Raw genomic sequence first — 20,329 nt, forward strand, 5'->3', positions numbered from 1 at the left:
AGATATGCAAGACAGAATTCGTCCAACCCATTCAAAACATGATTCACAAGCCTCTGGAAAGTGGCAGGTGCATTTTTCAACCCGAACGGCATTACCCTGAATTGGTAAAGGCCGTCTGGAGTAGAAAACGCTGTCTTCTCCTTGGCATGTTCTGCTAAAGCTATTTGCCAATAGCCAGCAGTGAGGTCAAACGTGCTGAGGTACTTGGAGGCACCCAAAGTATCCACCAGCTCATCTGTTCGAGGCAAGGGGTGAGCATATGTCTTGGTGACAGCATTCAGAGCCCTGTAATCCATGCAGAACCTCAATTCAGAAGTGCCTGCCTTTGAAACCCAAACCACAGGGCTGGGCCAAGGACTACTAGAGGGTTCAATCACCCCAAGGTCTAACATCTTGTTGACCTCGGTCTTACTATAAGACCGTACTTTGTCTGACATCCTGTATCCCCTACTTTTGGAAGGTACACTGTCTCCTGTGTCTATGTTATGTTTGCACCAAGGTGTCAAACCAGGCGACTGTGAAAACAGGGGGGAAAACTGCCTAGCAAACTTTTCACCTCAGCCTGCTGATCAGAAGTCAGGTGAGGGGCCACTCGGACACCCTCATAGGAGCTATCTGAAGGACTGCTTTGCAACAGGTCGGGGAGAGGTTCAGAATCCTCTTCCTCAACATCTGAAGCCAGTAGCAGTGCTGCGATTTCGACTCTTGGGACGAAAGCCTTCAGCCTATTTACGTGAAACACTTTTGGAGCCTGTCCAGGCCTTCCAAGGTCCACTAAATAGTTAACCTCACCCAGGGGATCCACCACTGTCTAAGGGCCTGACCATTTGTCCTGTAAAGCTCGAGGCCTTATAGGATTCATGTTGAGGACTTGCTGACCAGGTGTAAAGTTGATGAGGGAAGCTTTCTGGTCGTACCAATGTTTCACCAGCGCTTGTCCTGCCTTCAATTTATCACTAGCCAAGCCCATCAGAAGTACCATCCGTTTTCTGAGCCCCAGCACATAATCTACTACGTTGGTAGTAACAAGGGGAGTGGGCATCTCCCATCCCTCTTTGACTATGGCTAAGGGTCCCCGTACAGGATGACCGAACAGAAGTTCGAAGGGGCAGAAGCCAACACCCTCCTGTGGTACCTCTCGGTAGGCAAACAGTAAGCATGGTAAAAGAAGATCCCATTTTCTTCTCTGAGGTTCTTCCAGAGCCCCAATCATGCTCTTTAACGTTCTGTTGAAACGTTCCACCAGACCATTGGTCTGGGGGTGGTATGCAGAAGAGAACTTGTAGGTGACCCCACATTCTTTCCACATAGCCTGCATATACTTCGACATAAAGTTGCTGCCACGATCCGACACAACTTCTTTAGGGAAGCCAACCCTAGTTAATATGCCAAGTAACGCTTTTGCAACTGACTTGGCAGTTACAGTTTTCAATGGGATGGCCTCAGGATATCTGGTAGCATGGTCGACCAGCAGCAGGATAAACCTATTGCCCGAGGATGTTTGCGGGTCAAGGGGACCAACGATGTCGATCCCTACCCTTTCGAATGGTATTCCCACAACTGGGAGTGGTACCAATGGAGCTTGGATTGTCAAGCCAACCTTACCAGATAACTGGCAGGAGGCACAACTCCTGCAGTGACTTTCTACTTGCACCCCCATCTTGGGCCAGTAGAAGTGCATGGATAACCTTTGCTTGGTCCTCTTAATACCAAGGTGACCAGCAAGGGGCACTTCATGCGCCAACTGCAGGAGGAAGGGTCTTACAGCAAGGGGAACCACCAACCTCCTATGGTCTCCTTCTGTAGACTCTGTGGGCTCACTATACAGGAGCACACCTTCCCAATAAATATGATGCGTCCCAGGAGGTTCACCCTCAAGCTGGGAGCAGGCCTGTCTCCGTAGGCCTTCCAGAGATGGGCTTTCACGTTGGCCTTTACTGAATTCGTCCCTATCAGGACCACCTTCTACTAACAAGTCTTTTAGTTCAGGATGGTCTTTGGGGTCAAATACTTCAGGCATCGCCACCTCCTCGTCAGGCCCGGGCGATTGACCAACTTCCTCCACTGCAGTGGTAGGCGAGCTCGGGGGAATATGCTCTTTCCCTCGACTTGACTTGTTTACTCCTTTCGCCTTGGGTTTCCCCTTCGGCTGGGGCGGCGTATTGGTCTTGGCCAATGCTGCCCATGCTTGAGACCGTGTGTAGGGTCTGTCAGCAGGGTCTCCTATGAGCCCTAAAGCTCTGAGATCATTGCCTAACAAGACCTTTCCTGGGACGTTTCTCTGAATGCTCACTGGAATCCTGACTGCTGTACCATTTAAAGTAAGATTTACAGGTATTACTGGGAACATACGGAGTGGGCCGTCAGCCAACTTAGTGGGCATCAGAGTAACTCTGGCAACTTCCTCTGAGTCTACCAAGGTAGAATCTACTACAGTTCGACTGCACCCACTATCATTAAGAGCTGGAGTATCCACTCCATTGATCAGCACACTGTCGTTAAAGTAGTGCTTGGTATTATCTGGAATCCTAGCATAAGCCTCTGCGACTTTAGGCTCCCAGGAACCCAGGGAAACTAAAACTACCTCAGCTTCTATCCCGCTGGGAAATGAGTCCGAGGAGAAGGATGTTCCTGTAATCTCTTCTTCCTCGTAGGAGGAGAAGGCCAGATTAGCGGAGTGGACCTCCGAAGGTTTAACCTTACACCGGGGATCCCCCTTCACGTGGTCAGTTGCTCCACAAGCAAAACAAGATCCATTGGGTCTGCTTACATAGGGAGGCTTATTGTAACCAGAGTTCTGTTTCGGAGGCTGACTTCCACTACCCTGTGAGTTCTCTTGTGTCTTACCCTTATTTTTCTTTTTGTGGCCCTTTTGAGAAGAAGGTTTATCAGATTCTCCACCCTCCTTATCTTTGGACTTTTTCCCTTCCTCCTGCTTACCAGGATGAGTTTTGCCCTTATGGGACACTCGATGTGACACCCATAAGTCTGCTGCAATGGCCAGCTTCTTAGGATCTATCTCCTTCGAATCGGCCAAATGCTGCTTGAGCTCCGGGGAAGAAGATGCAAAAATGTGTTCCAACATGACAAGATTTATCATGCCTTCAAAGGTAGAAACCTTATAACCTTCGACCTAGCCAGTCAAGTTTTTTAAGGATTCGGTTACATAACATACCCAAGTACCACCTTCTGTTTTCTTGTACTCTCGGAATCGTTTTAAATATTGGGCAGGAGTCTTTCCAAACTTTAAAATGAGAGTTTGCTTTAACATTGCGAAATCAGCTCGCTCAGCCTTCGACATTTCCATAATGGCACTACAGCCAGAATGGGGCAGTCTGCTGAGTAACCAGGCAATCTTATCAGCATTGTCAACTTGTTGAACTTCACATGCATACTCAAACGCATTCAGCCAGTCCATAATGTCATTCCTTTCCTCATACACACTCAGCAGATCTTTTGGAAACCATGGATGAGAGGAGGCCCCAGACCCATGTCCAGGACCCTTGGACCCATTTGCAACCTGAAGCTTGGCCAGTTCCAACTGATGATCCCTGTCTTTCTGTTTTTCTGCCTGTTCGATTTTTAGTTTGGCTATGCTAAACTCAAGCTCCTTCTGCCTAAACCGCAGCTCTTGCTTCTTGAATTGAAGCATAGCCTCCCCATCAGCACTGGCAGAGGAAACATTAGACATCTCATCCTCCCTGTCCTCGTGGTCACGGTGGATCCGTGCAGCGGCAGAACCATCGGTTCTACCAGTGAGAGCAGCCCCACCTCCTTCCGCACTGTCCTCAGAAGTTATAGCGTCAAGCTGCGCTTCTTGCCACGCCACGATTCTTTGGATCATATCCAATTTAGTGCCTTGAGAGGAAACACCTCTCTCCGCACACATCTTTTTCAATGTTTCTGATTTGGAAGCATTTAAAGTTAACAAGGTATTTGTTTCCATATTGTTAGATAGGACTATGGCCTTTTTAAAGTTAAACTATAACAATTCACTACGTGTCCTGGTAGGAATAACTTGAAATGCCTTAGTTCGTGCGCAACACTGGATACCTTCAGTCGTATCCCACCGCTGCAACCAATTTGTTAAGACGGATTTCTGAACTCTGTCCTGGCGGCGCAGAAGTTCAGAAGGCCAACCTAATTACTTGGAACAGGGTAACCTCTGGACAAGCCAGACCAATCAGGGTAGCGATCGCGGCGGTCAAGACTAGGTCTCAAGAGGGGTGAGGGTGACTGAAAGCCCGCAATGAGCACACAAAGCAAGGACACTTACAAACTACTCCAAACAGGTGTTATATTAAAAATATATACACATTTATTCCAAGGCCTTTAAAACACTGACCGTAGCGAGAAAGCACAAGACAACTCTAGTAAACCAACACATACCAAACCAATACAATATATATACAAATACAAACGAGTCTAAAGCATTAGATGCACGAAATGTGTAGTCCACCTAGAAGGGGAGGAAAACAGGCAGTGCGAAATAATGATTAGACCCAGTCCGCCTTCAGAGGCACCTAACTAAAAGGAAGTCCAAGCCCTACGAAGAGTGGAGCCTTGTGCTCAAAAGTACCTGCACACGCTGGTGCCAACAGGCAAAAAGGGGAGTCTCTTCGAGGGAATCAGGCAGTTCAGTTTGGTGCACAAATGAAGAAGAACAGAGTTCCGCGACTCAAGCGCAGCCTCCACGGTGGGCAGAAGCAGAGCGCGAGTACAGAAGGGCGTGCTGTTTTGACACAGCGGGGAAAAGCTATGGGCTCATGCAGGAGGGCGACCAGTTCCTAGCTGTGCTACTCACCGGTCCCCGATGCAAGCAGACCCAGGCTTCTACGCTTCAGTTTCAGTGCTGGCAGGTTCAGGGGATCAGGGGACGTCTCGTCGTCGTGTAGATTCTGCAGCAGCAGAGTTGAGTTAAAGATGTCCCAAACTAAGTGAACCCACACAGTTTGTTACCACAGCAGGGCAACGGAGCGGCCGTGTGTATCTCAGCCAAATGTACACTACTCACTTCAGACCTGGGAATGCCAAGTGTACGAATCGTGTGAGAGTGACAAGGACTAGAAATACAACACAACCTGGCGGCGGTTACAGAGCACGACTCCTGGGTAGGCTGGTCAGTCTGCTGGATGGCCCAGAGACACTTCCGAAGGCTTACGTGCAGGAGATGGTGAAGATGCCAAGAATAGCTGTCCCCGCTATTCCAAGGGTCGAAGTACCAGTACAGGCCTTCTGGTTCGATCAGAGGTAAAAAGGGTTTCATAAAGCGACAGCAGTGCAGAGGAGCAGTCCTTCAGCGGGTCACCAGCAATTCCTCGGTTCAGCCTCGTGGTTGCAGGATACTTGGCTCCTGTATTCCTTCGTTCGTGAGAACTCAGGAGATCGACATGGTAGTGGCGTTTCCAGCCCCCTCTTATCCACGGTTCCCTTCGCGCCAAAACGGAGGGGACCCAATGGGAGATCCGCTCATCAACACTCACACCATACGTGGACCTATCATGGACCACGGTGCTCCCAGGCATTCACACCACCCTAGACTCTCTGGCACCCAGGATGTGTATTGGGACCAGACATCCCAGCCCACATCCTGGAGGCACACACAAGGCCTGTAGAAGCCCGCAAAAGCATCTGTGTTTCGCGGGAAAGTACATGCCCAAATAAGGAAGGCCCCGTGTCGGCTCGACCTGGGGAAGGTGAAGGGAGCAAGACGGTCAGCGGACAGGACAAAGGAGCCTCGTGGTCTGGCCATTTTGGGAGCCAGGCCACCATTTTGGGCTAAGCGCAAGAAATGCGCTTAAAACGCCAAAAGGAGCTCAAAACACAAGAAATGATCGCTGCCACCATTCCCGTCCGTGATTCACTTGCACCGATCAGTTACAATCCAAAAAGAGTATCTAGGGCCTATAGAAGGCTAGAGACCCAAGAGAGCAGTAATTTAGCTTACAGTGCCCTCTTGTGTCATGTTGCACGAGAGCCGCAACATGATAAAGAAACTACGGAAAACAGCGTTTCCCGGTACTGACTGTCTTAAGGGCATGTCAGTTTCCCCGTAAGAATGGAGCGAAAGCTCAGAAGAGTGCGGCAGAAGGCTGCACTTCTCTGGCAAAGTCTAGATCATGGTGAAAACAACAGCAAAAAGTTTAGGGGATGCCACATGGAAGTAAAATTACCCACAATTAAGAAATCTTTCCTAACATCCGCGGCTCTCGGAGTGTTTGTGTCTTAGGCATTGTCTTAACGGGACCGTGAGATAAGCCGTTGGAAAAAGAGCTTGCCGGGCCTGTCTACTGTTTCTCTAAATCGACCTGGTTTAGTGAAATGCAATGACCTCCTACTGCTTGTCACCCTTCTGGGGAGGGGTAACAGAGGCAGAGCTGACTGACTCCATGCCACGCATCTGTTGCATCATGAGGAGAAGTGCCCTCTGCATATTCTCCTGCCCAGATGACAGTGCTTTGGTAAGCTCCTGCACCCTCCGGCCCGCCAAAGTATTCACCACTGTTGAATCAGATAGGTGATGGCACTGACATACCATTCCTCTGGCTTTTCTCCTTGTGGCCCTTTGCATGGTATCCCGCGTTGGCTGTTCATGCTGCAGGTGGAGTTCTGTGAGCACTTCCGGCCTCTCCTGCCATTACACCCTTCTTGTGAACCTCTATCAGGCCAGGAGCTTTACTGGAGCTTAATTTACTGTGACAAGACACACAGACATGGACGAATGGTGCACCACAGAGGGCACTGCACACAGCAGTATCATAGGGTCACTACCAATTACATGACACAGCACCCCTCCCATGTATTCACTTTCTGAATGGTGGAACGTGGCTTGTTTTGGTGGAAAAGATTTCTTATTCTTAACCGCGCCTATAAAGGGCCCCATCTAAGTTGACTTGGCTTACACTCTTCACAGTAGACAATACAGTTAAAGTTCAGAACATTAGAATTCATCAAAGTTTGTTACTGAGAAATATATGTTACATCAGTGGGATTATTGGTTACTGCAATTTCTTATTTTTAGCTGTGTGTTTATATTTGGTTCAAACCTTGTTTTATCTTATTATGTTTTTCTTTTCTTTTTCTTCTTTTGTAAAATGTCTGTAAAGTTTGTAATAAACTAAGTACACAATAAAAACAATTAAAAAGAAAAGAAATTACATCAGAGCAAAGCACAATTCTTTTTCATAGATGGCTAGCTCTTTGTTTACATCATTTTGCAAATGATTTTCATAAGAACATTGTTTGTCAGCTCATTCTGTGAAAGACTATGGACAGAAGACCATATAGAATAGGTTTCACCATAATAAACACTTTCAGAGGGACAAAATGACATCACATTTAACAATTAGCCAGGGAGCAGTTTGGAAGGCTCTTGTGATGCCTTCCTGTCTTCTCCAGTCCTAGAGACATATTATAAAGAGCAATAGGAGACCTGGGGGATCTAATGTCACCAATACTACTCTCCGCCAAAGTGGATTTTAATAGATTGCTCACTTATTTATGATTTAGGTGCTGTGTAATTGATTATTAAAATTGGACACTCACACAGAATAGCAACTACATTGCTCTCTATTAACAAAATGTGCAGACATTTCGGTTTCTGAACGGACACGCTAATGTAACTTGTGAATAGTAAACAGTGAACAGTTGGGCTTAGGGATATTGGTACAAAGGTCAGCAGTAGGCCACTAGTCTATTGGACTGCCTTGTCATTGCCGGTCTATAGAGATGAATTCGGGGAGACATACTAGATAGTGGGTATGGGGGTAGTTTCTCCTGGGCCAATCAAGTAAAGTTAATGGTTTATCATAGTGGCAACCAAAGAACTGCAAAGGACTGGGTTTTTTTTGTGAAAAGAGGCCTAGGACAATGCCCAATTGAACTTGTATTATTACAAACAGAAGGTCCTAGCTCCTCTCAAGTCCTCACCCTTAAGGACCATAGTGGCATTCTGGAGCACTCCGTCATCCAGAAAAGATGACCAGAGATGAAAAAATAAGGTCAAGGATGCCTTGAAGCCTGCGACTTAGAATGATTACTTGAGTAGGGCCAGCAAAAGCACAAATGGGAGCACATATTTGTCTACAAAGTACACACCTATACAAGATGGACCCAGCTGAAGTCAGGACACTATAGCTGAGATTTATATTTAGGACACTGACACTAGATGGTGGGGTAAACAGATGAAACTAATTGGCACACAAGCTGTGCATTCTGTCCCGATACTCTGGAGAATGCCCAACACCTCATATTTGTTTCTCCAGTGTACAGTAAACGTCGGAAAAACATCCTGACACCTATTCTTTTGTCATCAGGCATTACACATGTGGCTGTGGCTATGAAATTTTGTAGATCAACCAATCACCCATAAAGACCATAGGCCATGAAATGGATCTTAAAGCTTTTGTACTAAGCAGTTAATAGTTTAGCATTTTAATTATACATGGTTTATTGTCAGCTTTACAGGCTGTGATGAATCCCATGATGTCGTCAGTGCTTCTGAAGGGGTAGCCAGGGTGGCTCGGCTGCTACCCGATAGTCCCCCTGGGGGTGGTACTCAGCCGGTGGATCTTATGGGAGGGGAGAACCTCTTTGGGACCGGTGACAACCACATCAGGAGAACGCGGTATTCCCACCCAGTACATGACCGGGTGCCCCTTTCCAGAGTTACGCCACTTTTCTTTTCTCTCCTCATTCCTCTTCACACTCACCATCAAACCCTAACTACTTTGCTAATGCAACGCAAATAGAGAGTACTCAGATGAGGAGGAGTATCAATGAGTTACCATCTCAATACTCACCTAGTACTGAGAAGAGGAGGCAATACCGAGTATGCACTGGAGCCACTTTCACCAGTCTAGTGGTTCACGAACAGTGATTGGCAGAAGGTAAGATAAAAACCAATGAAGTACTAGACAGTTTGTCATGCCCTCCCAGGAGGTACTGCGAGAGCCGAGATGAGCCCGACGTGCAGATGGGAGCCGACTGTGACGTCGTGCAGAAGCAGAGAGAGATTCCGGGGCTGGTCCAGGACAGGAGGACAACCTGGTCGAGAAGCGGAGCAAGACTCCAGGTGACCCAGAGGTGAGGGGACTGTCAAAGCACACCAGCACACCATCCCTGAGCAGAAATAACCTGCAGAGCCGCTGCAAGGGGAAGGAAGCTCCAGAAAGTTACCAGAGTATTGCAAGTGAGCCAGCACTCGCGTAAGCCATAACACAAGATACGCAGGAAGTCACAGGGGCTCAGAAACCTCAAGAAGGTTGTTCCAATAGTCGGGAAAGTGAGTCTGGGACTCGCACCCAAATCGTACATGGACTTTTACTAAGGCTTGTCAGGAGAGTGAATCAACTCTACAGAAAGGGAGAATAAAGCTAGAAAGGTGAGTCTGGGGCTCACTACCATATCGTACAAGGACTTGTACTAAGGCCTGGTAGGAGAGTGAACAAAGTCTACAGAAAGAGAGAATGAAGCCAGAAAGGCGAGTCTGGGACTCTCACCGAAATTGTGCATGGTCTTGTACTAAGGCTTGGCAGAAGAGTGAACCAAGTCTTAGGAAAGGGAGAATAAAGCTGGAAAAGCGAGTTTGGGACTTGCATCAAAATCGTACATGGACTTGTACTAAGGCTTGTCAGGAGAGTGAATCAAGTCCACTGCTTGGACAGAGCATCCAGGCAAGGCTTTTTCAGTGCAATACTTGCTGAGAGGGAACCAGGTCTGCACCCAAGGGTCAGGGGCTCATACAGCCCGGAGAGAGCATCCAGGCCACACTTTTGCAGCACAGCACTTGGTGAGAGGGAACCAAGTCTGCACACAAGGCTCGAAGACCCATGACAGCTTGGACACAGTAGCCAGGCTGTTCCTCTGCAGCGCAATAGCTGGCGAAGATAAGCTAAGGCTACCATGCAGGGTCTGGGACCCCAAGAATGGATTTGTAAGCCCGAGGAAGGCTGCGGAAAGAAAGACATTTCTCCAACAGCCAAGGAGTGGCTATAGTTTGATAAAGAGAATCTGATCAAGACAAGAACTTCCTTTTGTCCAGGGGAAGGGAGTCACCCTCTGGATCAAGAAGGCATCACCTTTGATTTCGTTACCTTAGTGTGTAAGGGACAGAGTTAGGATTTTTACACTGGACAGTGGGACTTATACATTGAACATTCTGACACTAGTTATTTCCGTTGCCGCAGGAAAACCCCTCTTAGAGTGAGGGTGAGTTAGGGTTTTCTTTTCCTTTTGCACCTTTGAATAAATGTCTATAGCCAACACCATGACCCCTCCGTGCCAATGTCTTTATTACACACTACCCAGGATTGGATTCTTATGTGAAATAAATAACTGTATTATAATAGTATAATGTTTCAATACTGTACAAAGAAAGGCAGCTATGGGCTACATATTTTCATTTTTGTAGGTGTATTTTTTACAGTCTAACTGATGATTTGTATCAGGAATAATGTTTTTATGTTAATCCAACATGGAATGTGATCACTGTGAAGTTAGGGAAGATGCTCCTGACTATGCACTTGCACTTTGAATTTGCATGTGTGTGATGGTTTTAATTGTTGTGCTATGTTAGGAACTTTATTTCTCTGCCAGACGATACTGGACACCTTAATTGAAATTACTGCACTTTATCTGTATTATATTTATATTATTATTTAAGAAAGGCACTTATGAATTATGCACCAACACTCCATTAGGAATACTGCTTATACTTTAAGTGATGATAGGAATTGGGAATAATGTTCCTATGTTAGTCTATTACAAAATGTGAACCTGTGTGTTCTCCGAAGCCCCGGCTTTTTTAAATAGAGATTTTTCCCTAATATTGATTATATTATGACCCTAATTATAGCTGGTGGCCATGAAGATGCAGATTAAATTGTGGTACAACAAACATCTTGGGTGCTCAATTCCTACAGCGGAATGGTGTATGCAATAATACTCACTGACTCTTAGCACAAGCCTATTTTTAGATGTCGGGCCTCTAATGCTTTCATTTTTATATTTTAAATATGGTGACTGATCTTACTGTCTGTAAAGTTTGATGTTCTTTATTTGGTGATGCAATTTGTGTATGTTCTGGTTTCCAATGTTAACAAGCCACAATTGTTCACTATGCCAAGGATTTCTTTGTCAGTGTTTTAGTATAATACTCAACTGTATGTGTGTTTATATGATGTAAGGGCTATATGTTTGAAATAAACATCTTAATGTGAAATGTTGGGCTTAATATTGATGCCAAATAGTTCACATTAATTATATTCCATTCCATAACTAGGTCATCTTTTTGTCTGTGGATATAAACCAATTGTTTGCATAACAAACTCATTCTTCCTTGTTTTGTGTAAAGTCTACCTTGATCCATAGTCAAGAATACATTTAAAACAAATGGATCTGTGTTGAACAGATACCATGTGGACAGCTATTGGGGTTGTTTTTTGTGTACCTTTAGCCTTGTAAAGGTCCTTCTGTCGCCACAGATAACAAACGTTCAGCAATCTTGTAAATGTATAACATATTATGGTATTAATACATTTTCTGCAGACTTTCTTAATAGCCAGTTTGACTGATTATATCACTTATATTAAAATAAAGTTGTACAATTTTCTAGTATGGAAATTGCCCCAACAATTTTCGTTTTTATTAGTCTAAACCCTCAGTTTCATGACATTACAAAATCTAAATGTTGTCAATTTGTCAATGTACGGTAGCTTACCATGATTGTATTGTGTATAAACATAATAAAAACTAAATAGATCAAGTTCGAATTATACAAGGTAGAAGGCCTATATACGATGATAAGGAAGAAGCTAGAATACACTTATGTGAAAGCCTATTTAAAAGAGTCCAGCCATTTATCAGAAATGGTGAAGTATGAGACATTAACTCATCCATTTATATAACATGAAATCTAAAAGAGTTATGTAGGAATCTATCAAAATAAACATTACTATAAGATCATAATTACACATTGACAGTGTTGAAAAAGTCTTAATTCTAGTTTCTTCCTTATTAATGTATACAGGCCTTCTACCTTGTAAAATTCGAACTTGACCTATTTAGTTTTTATTATGTTTTAGCTACACAACTTAATTTTGTTATGTTATGTTAAATGTTTTTCTGTGTTCTAGTTACACAGCTAAATATTGCAGCCATTTTATTGTAAAATGTGAGTATCTTCACCTCAATTCGTTTTTTGGAACTCTTGAGGTATTTTGTAGAAGAATTGTATGTTCTTCGACAATTATTCAATTGTTAATGGGACAGCATTGCTGGCATCCTCACCATCAGATTCAAACCATCCTTATGAATATTGAGATGAAGTAGCCATCTTTTACCTTGTAGGTTCATTTATATGCAGCCATCACCTAGCCTGGCTAATTTTTTTTGTTTGTTGTATAACCCACCACCATAAACCTTCATGCATATACGTATATTTTAAGGTCTGAGTGGCTCCACTCTCACATTTTACACACTATGTCTCCTGCATTAACCCAGCCTTAGGCTCCCACTATTACTCATGCTTAACTCACTCATGCAAAAACAGCCTTGCTGGACCCGCACAGTTATCGCTGTGCATCCTGAAGCCACTCTCCCATTGTCTTCATGTATCACTTTGTGCATCGTTAAAAACGAACATCTCATAATTTCCTCTCAGGCACCTGATCAATGCCTTTTACGTTTATCAAAAATAAACCAAATTGCAGCAATCAGTCACATGCCTTTACCCAATGAGAAACAACCACACCATTTGGCCACAGAGCCTTTCTGGTCCTGTGTTTACTCTCCAACTCATACCTTATTATGCTACTGTTGAATTGAATGCTCTGGCACAATCAGGCCTACTTGCTTGCACAGTTTTGTTTGCTATATGACCTAGCTTTGCCTAATCTGTGGAATTTGTAGTGGCATTGCACTCTTGATCTCAGGGAGAAATGTTTAATCACACACAATGTCCGTCCTGGTCAGTGGAGACCACCTTCTATATTCACATTCCAGGGCAACTCCAACCACAGTGGAAGAGAAGTGTAGTGAACACATGGAGAAACATCTCAGCAGGAGTGGCCAATATACACGATGTAGATTACCTAAAATGGGCTCGAGAAGCTGCTATGGAGCAATATTCAGACAAAACAGGGGTGAGGCGGAATGCATGTAGTTTGCATGTGGAAACGGCAGGAAAATGAGCAGACTGGCTATCTGCCCTGTAGCACAAAACCATGTCAATGCTCATCAAAACAATATGTTAACCTTCTGAACACATGGCTGTCCTATCGTCTTTGTTAAAGCTTTATATTGGTCTGCTTACATCTGTTTGTTTACAAGATAATCCATATTATTCGGAGGGAGGACCAGAAGGTGATGGGGCAAGAGGAAGCCCTCAGCACCACTGTGAGTACCTCAGAGGTGTTACATGCGGGATACCCCACAATACCTCTCCTCCTTAATCTTGTCTGTTAGAGTCTTCCTTTGGAGGCTGATGGTCAGGGGTTAGACTACTATGTGGGATTGGATATTAAGCAAGGCAAAAGAAAAGGCCCCAGAGTCAGCTCTACCTATTAAGTGAGCTATCACCCAGATCGATCCCAGGAATAATACATACCATTAACTCATAAAGGATCTGTGTCTCATAATATTTGTTGCAGCAAGCGAGTATTACACCTTTAGTTCAATAAGATATTTGTTGTAGTTCTGGACATAATTCGTATAAAACAATTATTGAATTGACCTTTCTCCTAACATAGGAGTAGATACTATACAAAATACACAAAATGTCATATAATTTTATGTTTTTTCAAAAAATGAATGATCACCACAATTTCTTTCATTAAACTCGTGAACACCTTCACCTTCCTGAACAATTAAATCACTGCTTAATTACATAGTTAGAATTGTATTTGTTCAGAAAATTAGAATAGAGGACCACTATGATAGTTCCTTAGTATCATGGGCTTCTTGACAAACACTGAGATCGTATGCCTAATCCTGATTTATTGAGCTCCAGAAGAGCCTATTCACCTAGATTGCCAAAAAATACGGTACATTCTGTGTACTTTATCAAAGATACATTTATCATTACATGTCTACTGAGCCCAACATGTCATGTTTCAGTTCCATAATTTAAGAATCTGGAACATTTTTCAGGGCCAAAATTTAGGCAGTGGCTTTTCACTTACAAACTAAATCTGCACTATTGCAAACATTAGTGAAAATTATAAATCCACAAATACTGGTGTGCATAGCAATTTAACACTGTTGCTTCATCCCGATCAAGAGGGGAGAAAAAAGGAAGCTGTCCTGTGTATATACGCCCAAACCACAACACTAAACAAAGAAATTTGCTATAAAAGGCAATTGTACATAATCCCCTAGCTTACTCCAATTTAGCCGTAGTGGGGCCGTTACCTGTTAGTGTATATTGCTCCTGTGACAATTAATGTCACCCTCTCATCTTCATAGGAATCAACCCCAACATCTAAAGAAAACCCACAAATGTTTGTGTGTTATTTTGTGCTCCAAAGTCACCTCTATGCCAAAGGTCCAACATAGGACTACATATCAGTCTCAAACATGCCCCATCATTGTTATTCCTCAATGACACCAGGAAACCTTTACCCTAGATATCAGGGCATCTCACATACCAGAGGTTCTCAACCTGTGTCATTAAAGCTCTCATCGATATACCTACAGGGGAGACACAACGCCTATTTTAGTGCAAGTCCTTACCCATCACGGGTGGGATACTGTGCTCAGCTCAGTCATCCGAGCTCCATAGTACCTGTACAATATACGCCGCAAGGCCTTCCAATCTCTCTTGTGAATTTCCACTTGCCTTGTACTTTGTGCTTCAGAGAGAGTGATCAGCTGGCACCGCTGCCACATCTCCATTCACACATATAAGGGAAGGCTGTTGACTGGTGAACCTGCTTGCTTGGACATGGAAATACTCCCAAAGGGTCCTGGAAGATTAGGGAGCCAAGAGTCTGATGAGCCACATGCGTGGGTGGAGGTGTAGCGACGCAGATCACCAGGGAAGCCGGGAGCCAGCTCAAAGAGTTGCTATGACGGTTCAGCTGGACTTCAAGGTGGCGAACCAAGCGGTTACACTCTCGGTTCACTTCTTGAGAAACCATGTACTAATTAAAGAAATGGAAAGGTAGAGGAGCTGTCCACATGTGAGTACCCCAATAGAGGAAAAGGAGGCACCAGGCAATGAGGCAGAGCCGTAGAATTTCAACCTAGCCCAGGATGGACCAGCTTTAGTATGCAAGGTATAGGTGAATGAAGCCATTATTGCACATGATAGTGATAGAGTCCCAGGAACGGTGCACTGTAACAACGAAATGTGAAGCACGGGGGCAAGGGGGATCCAGCATGAAATCAGACAATCAGTGAACATGGCAGCGAGGGAAATCCACACCACCTGAGTACTAGAATAGGGAGAGCTGAAACACGTGAGGAGGTGGAGCCAGCAAGTCCTGACCTATCATGTGCCAAACTGCTGATTCCAAAATGGCCTAACCTATCCCTGGAATTATTGGGGTTTGGGGTATTCATGAGGGCTGAATCGGTGTGAGAAGAGGCAGAAGGAGACAGGCATTGAAGGTATTAGGGGGGCTTTCAAGAAAGAAAGAGTGGGAGAGGGAAAGAAGAAGGAAAGCATTAACACATGTGAACAAGCCTGCTAGGGGCTGTAGCTCAGAGACTGGCCGGGGCCATTGTGCAATGGAAAAGAAGGAGACTGTGCTAGCCTGCTGGGGGCTACAACCCAGAACCTGTCAGGAGCCAGAAACTAGAAACAAATCAGAGCCTGGAGTGGGCTTAAGGCCAGAGAGTGGATACTTTTCTGGTGGTCAGGATTAACTTCAGCGGGACATGAATCCAGTCAGCAGGGGAGAAATTCCTGCAGAGGACCATTCAAACAAGCAGCTTAGGAACATAACCCAGGGCCTGAGGGTTACCTATATCAGTGCCCTAATCCATAGAGAGGACACCAAGGAAGAGGCCTCCAAGGACACTTTAAACACCGAGAGATACTGAATTACTTGCAGAGAAGCAAGCAGGATGGTGTGACCATGAAATTAACTTTGTTTAGATTACAAAACAGGACATACACACTCATTGCGAGTCTGCCTGTAACCCGCTGGCAGCACCGTCCGCCACGTGATATCCCAGTAACACTGGGATATTATGGGCAGTGGGGGAACGGTAAATTCACATTCCCATGGAGTACTGAGGGACTCCATGGGACAGGAACCCTGAAGCACTGGCACCATTGGTAACGGTACCGGTGCTTCAGTGAAAACTCTGCTCGTACGGGCCAGAACCACCCGTAGGACAGGCCTGCCGGTCGTTCACTGCCCCTATGGGCAGACTTGTAGCTTGCTGGACTGGAAAAGGTGCCGGTAGCAGCTGTTACCGCCACTTTTCTCCGGCCCGGCAAACTTGTAAAGAGGTCCATAGACCGGGCACTAAGTCCTTTTAGACCAGGCCCTTCTCATCTGTTTAGTAAATCCTCCAGCATCACACTGGTGGCCTGATCTGTTCTCTCTTGCTCTTTAGTGTAATTCCACATACATGCACATACATCCGCCAGGAGTTTACCAAATGCGTGTCCTTAGGCTCTGACCCCACAGGTTCAGGGTGACCCATAGGATGTATCCTGCCCTGGAGAAGACTGAGAATACTATTCCCCACACTAGTATTAGTTACAGCTCTTCCTCTTCACTATTTACCCAGCCGAGTCAAGTAGGACATTCTATTTGGTTTGGCTCCTAGTTTCTCCCATAGGAGTTCATCCAACATGTCCTGTGGCATAAGAAACAAACGTGTTGGACCCTATGTTTTGCATCCTGAATATTCTGTTGCTCGCAGACTGTGACAGTTTTTAGTTTTTTTTGTTGGCTGAGCCGGCTCTTTTGTGGTGGAACTAAGGCTAACATACATGCTTTTGCTCTTCTGTAAAGACACAAAATGGTGAAAACATGTGACGTTAGAGCTTTAATGAATCATTCAATATTTTCCATGAATTGCTTTTTGTATGTTTCACATTTACCATAAGGAGCATGGCTATCCCCAGATGTGGACCCCAAGATTGCTGTACAGCCCCAAGCTTCCAAATCTGCCCCCCACCGATGATACCCAATGAGGCTGCAACATGTCAGGGGTGGTTGCATGTGACCCCATGCAAACCTGACGTGACCTAGTAGTCGAGAGGGCATCGAGGTGAGGGTAGACGGCTCTTTTTGGTTTGAGACGGAGCTTGATATGCATATGGCTGTGCCCCCAAGTAATGGCACTGTGGCACATAAGGGTGGGATAATGATGGAAGGGGGAGAATTGGCAATGCTAAGGACTGATTATAAGCTCTGCTTCTATCACTTTGTGGTTCTTTTAGCAATCACAAGGCCACTCAATTACTTGCTTGCTTCCACCTTCTGATCAAGCTTTTCAATCAATCCGGTAAGAACAAGGCACATTGTTAATGGCACCTTTCATATCCACTGTTCTTATCCTGTGACCTGCGGATTACGCAATTTTCCTTCCCTCTGGCGGGGAAGTATTCAAACCTATTTGTAACCATTTCTTTCTTCGTGGGAAGAAAAAAACAAAGCGCGACATTACATGTGACCATAACGTTACTGTAGAGCATGCGGGTCCCAGAGGGATGTTACTGCAATCAGCTTCTTTGGCTACATTAGCTACGATGCCTCCCCGGGGTAAACTGATACTTTCTTAATGCAACCTGTCCTTCGTTTGGTGGGCATCATTAACTTTGCTGATCTTCATCCCTATTTCATCTGGTAATTCCATTGCACCTTTGGTGCTGTCAAATGGTCAGGGAGAACCGATGCAACCACAGTTAGCCAGCAGGAGATGCACACATCATACCATTTCTGGCCATACAACAGTAACCATTGGTGTGAATTGAAGCTGTTGCCTTTGCTCGCTGTAGTTGACCTCCGGTGATGGCTTGCCTGTCCTTCTTCCTTCCTGCAGCCCTCACTCAGTGCCAGACCGCCTGCGGATCAGGGTGAATAGGATCAAGATACACGATTACGAGAGGCTGCACTATGACAAGGAGAAGCTACGGGATGCTTGTAAGTGCAGCTCTGGGTTGCCCGCCTTTGAGACAATACACATCATTCCTGTGGGGCATATTGTGCTGTATATGTCATGATGGTTTTCGACCCGCTCCTGTTGCCATCCTGCCTTCTCCATATCATTCTATACCTCCCTCTGCGACTCTTCCTGCTGCTCTTTCTGTAGAACTATAATGACGGGCCTATTTGTGTCTAAGCGAGCTCTTTTTTCCTATAGCGTAGAAGTGACCGAACCCCCGAACCCAATGTTTTCGAGGAAGAAGTGACCCAATTTGTTTTGTATTGTTTTACTGAATTTTTGTTTTTTTAATAAAATATATGTAGGGTAAGGGATATTAATAAAGGTAGAGGGAAGGAGGGGGGCTGCATGAGATCTCCCCTTGCAATAAAATAAAACAACTCTGTCACTTCACTCTTTCGGAAACATGGATTCGGTTAACTCACCTACATCCCTGTTTCAGCACAATGGCCCACTTTCCACCTGTGCCAGAACAATCCAGCTGTTCTGTCTTCCCTGCTGTGACTATATGCTTCCCTTGGGACCCGTGCGGCCATTATGGCGTCCTCTTTCATTCGCCCCGCCTGTGTTCCAGGAAGCTGTTCTCTCTGTGTGGCTTACTGTCCACGCTCTCTTTTTTTATCCAGGCGCTCTGGCTGTATGACTATCCCTCTCTCTGTTTTGTGCAGCCGATGCGTCCACGTGAATGTTTGCTCCTCTTTCCTGGGTCCATCCCTTAACACACCATGGGAATGTGATCCTCCCATTGTGTCACATTGCACTGCTCCCTTTGCCTGAGTTTATTTCCAATTTTATCACTGTGCCGAGTGGCTTTAGGCTTGCCCCTCCTGCTCCTTACAGCTTGTGAACCCGTATTCCTTCATCAATGTGGACCCAAGTGTCTTCAGAAAATAGAGGCAAAATGGCAGATGTCTGCATTTTTCAGCCGTTAAGAATGATTGCTGCGTCCCTGAAAAAATAGTTTAGCTAAAATGTGTGTTTTATGCAGATATGTCATTTAGGGGTCACCAGGGGTCGCTACTGCGACCCCTGAGGTCTCCCTTGCTACCCCTATTGTTTAAAAGTTGTCTTTAAAAAAAAAATGAAAACACTTTTTTTTAATGCAACCTCCTGGTCTGTGGCCAGCACCATTTGGCTCTTTGCTTCTGGAGTGGCTAGCTTTCTTGTTCAGGCCTCTTTAAATAAAATGACCAGGGGTTCCACAAGTAACACTTTCAGCAGTGACCCTGAATAAGAAAGAATAGGAATACCAAATAATGTGTCTTTCTGGAATTCTATACAATAATTGCTAGACTCAAAGGTTTATTTCAGGCGCACTTCAGAGGGTGTCACTGAATTAGTATGTTCTTAAACACCTCAATTCAGCCTTTCATCCTTCTGAGGTCAATAAATGAGTAGCAACAGAGCGTGGGTGATATTGTATGTATATTTTTTTCTATATAAAGTGCCTACATGTAAGTGCTATATAACACATCATTATCATTTGGCCATAGACGTCTGCTTGCATTCACAGTAATTTGGTAATATGGCCTATACACACAGATCTTAACGATACATCTGGTGATCCATTCTTGTATGAAATGTATATAACATTATAGTGATATCGTAACCAGTATTTCTCGTAGTGTACTTAGGAACAATGCTATGTGATGCCACTTCCTGTTTTGTCAAGGGGTGAAAGGTCGCATTCCATCGCTTCTCGCGATATCACTTTGGGGTGGGGTCAAAAGACATCACTTCCTGTGATGTAATCAGAGGTCAAGGGTCATATGATGTCACTTCCGCTGCCCCTGGCAATTTGGTGAAACGTCCCTGGTTTTATGAGTAGTGCACTTTCTTGTGTAATCGAATAAGGTTGCACTCTAAAATATAAGTGTTTGCTGGGGGTAATTGTAATTGTTTATTTGTACAGCACTTATACACAAGTAGAGTGCTTCAAAACGCTTCAAGGCGGGAAAGGAACAAGGGAATACAGTGATCATTCTTAGGCCTTGAAGTTTCTGAATGATTAACAGAAAAAAAAAATAGCATACTAGGCCTGACAGCATTTCTCCTAGTGCAAGTGCATTAAGTGTTACAGTTCCAACCAAGCTAGGGAGGGGGGACAAAAGAAAAGGGGGGGCAGGTCATGCATGCGTACAGAAGGAGGTGCGAGGAAGGGGACTAGGGGGAAAAAACACGTCCGGTCTTCCATGGCCCTGGG

The 20,329-nt window shown here is 44.9% G+C and overlaps 1 protein-coding gene across 6 annotated transcripts in view; it reads left to right on the forward strand.

Annotated features, from left to right (window-relative positions):
- The window catches only part of DGKI (diacylglycerol kinase iota), a 1,316,934-nt gene that overhangs the window by 901,041 nt on the left and 395,564 nt on the right, over positions 1–20,329 (forward strand). For all 6 annotated transcript variants that reach the window (XM_069628758.1, XM_069628759.1, XM_069628760.1 and 3 more), the window contains one exon: positions 18,004–18,104. In XM_069628758.1, coding sequence (XP_069484859.1) covers positions 18,004–18,104 — 101 coding nt within the window. The remainder of the gene's footprint in view (positions 1–18,003; positions 18,105–20,329) is intronic.

The sequence above is a fragment of the Ambystoma mexicanum genome, chromosome 12 (genome assembly GCF_040938575.1).
Source record: "Ambystoma mexicanum isolate Mex_15411 chromosome 12, UKY_AmexF1_1, whole genome shotgun sequence".
In the NCBI taxonomy this organism is placed as follows: Eukaryota; Metazoa; Chordata; class Amphibia; order Caudata; family Ambystomatidae; genus Ambystoma; species Ambystoma mexicanum.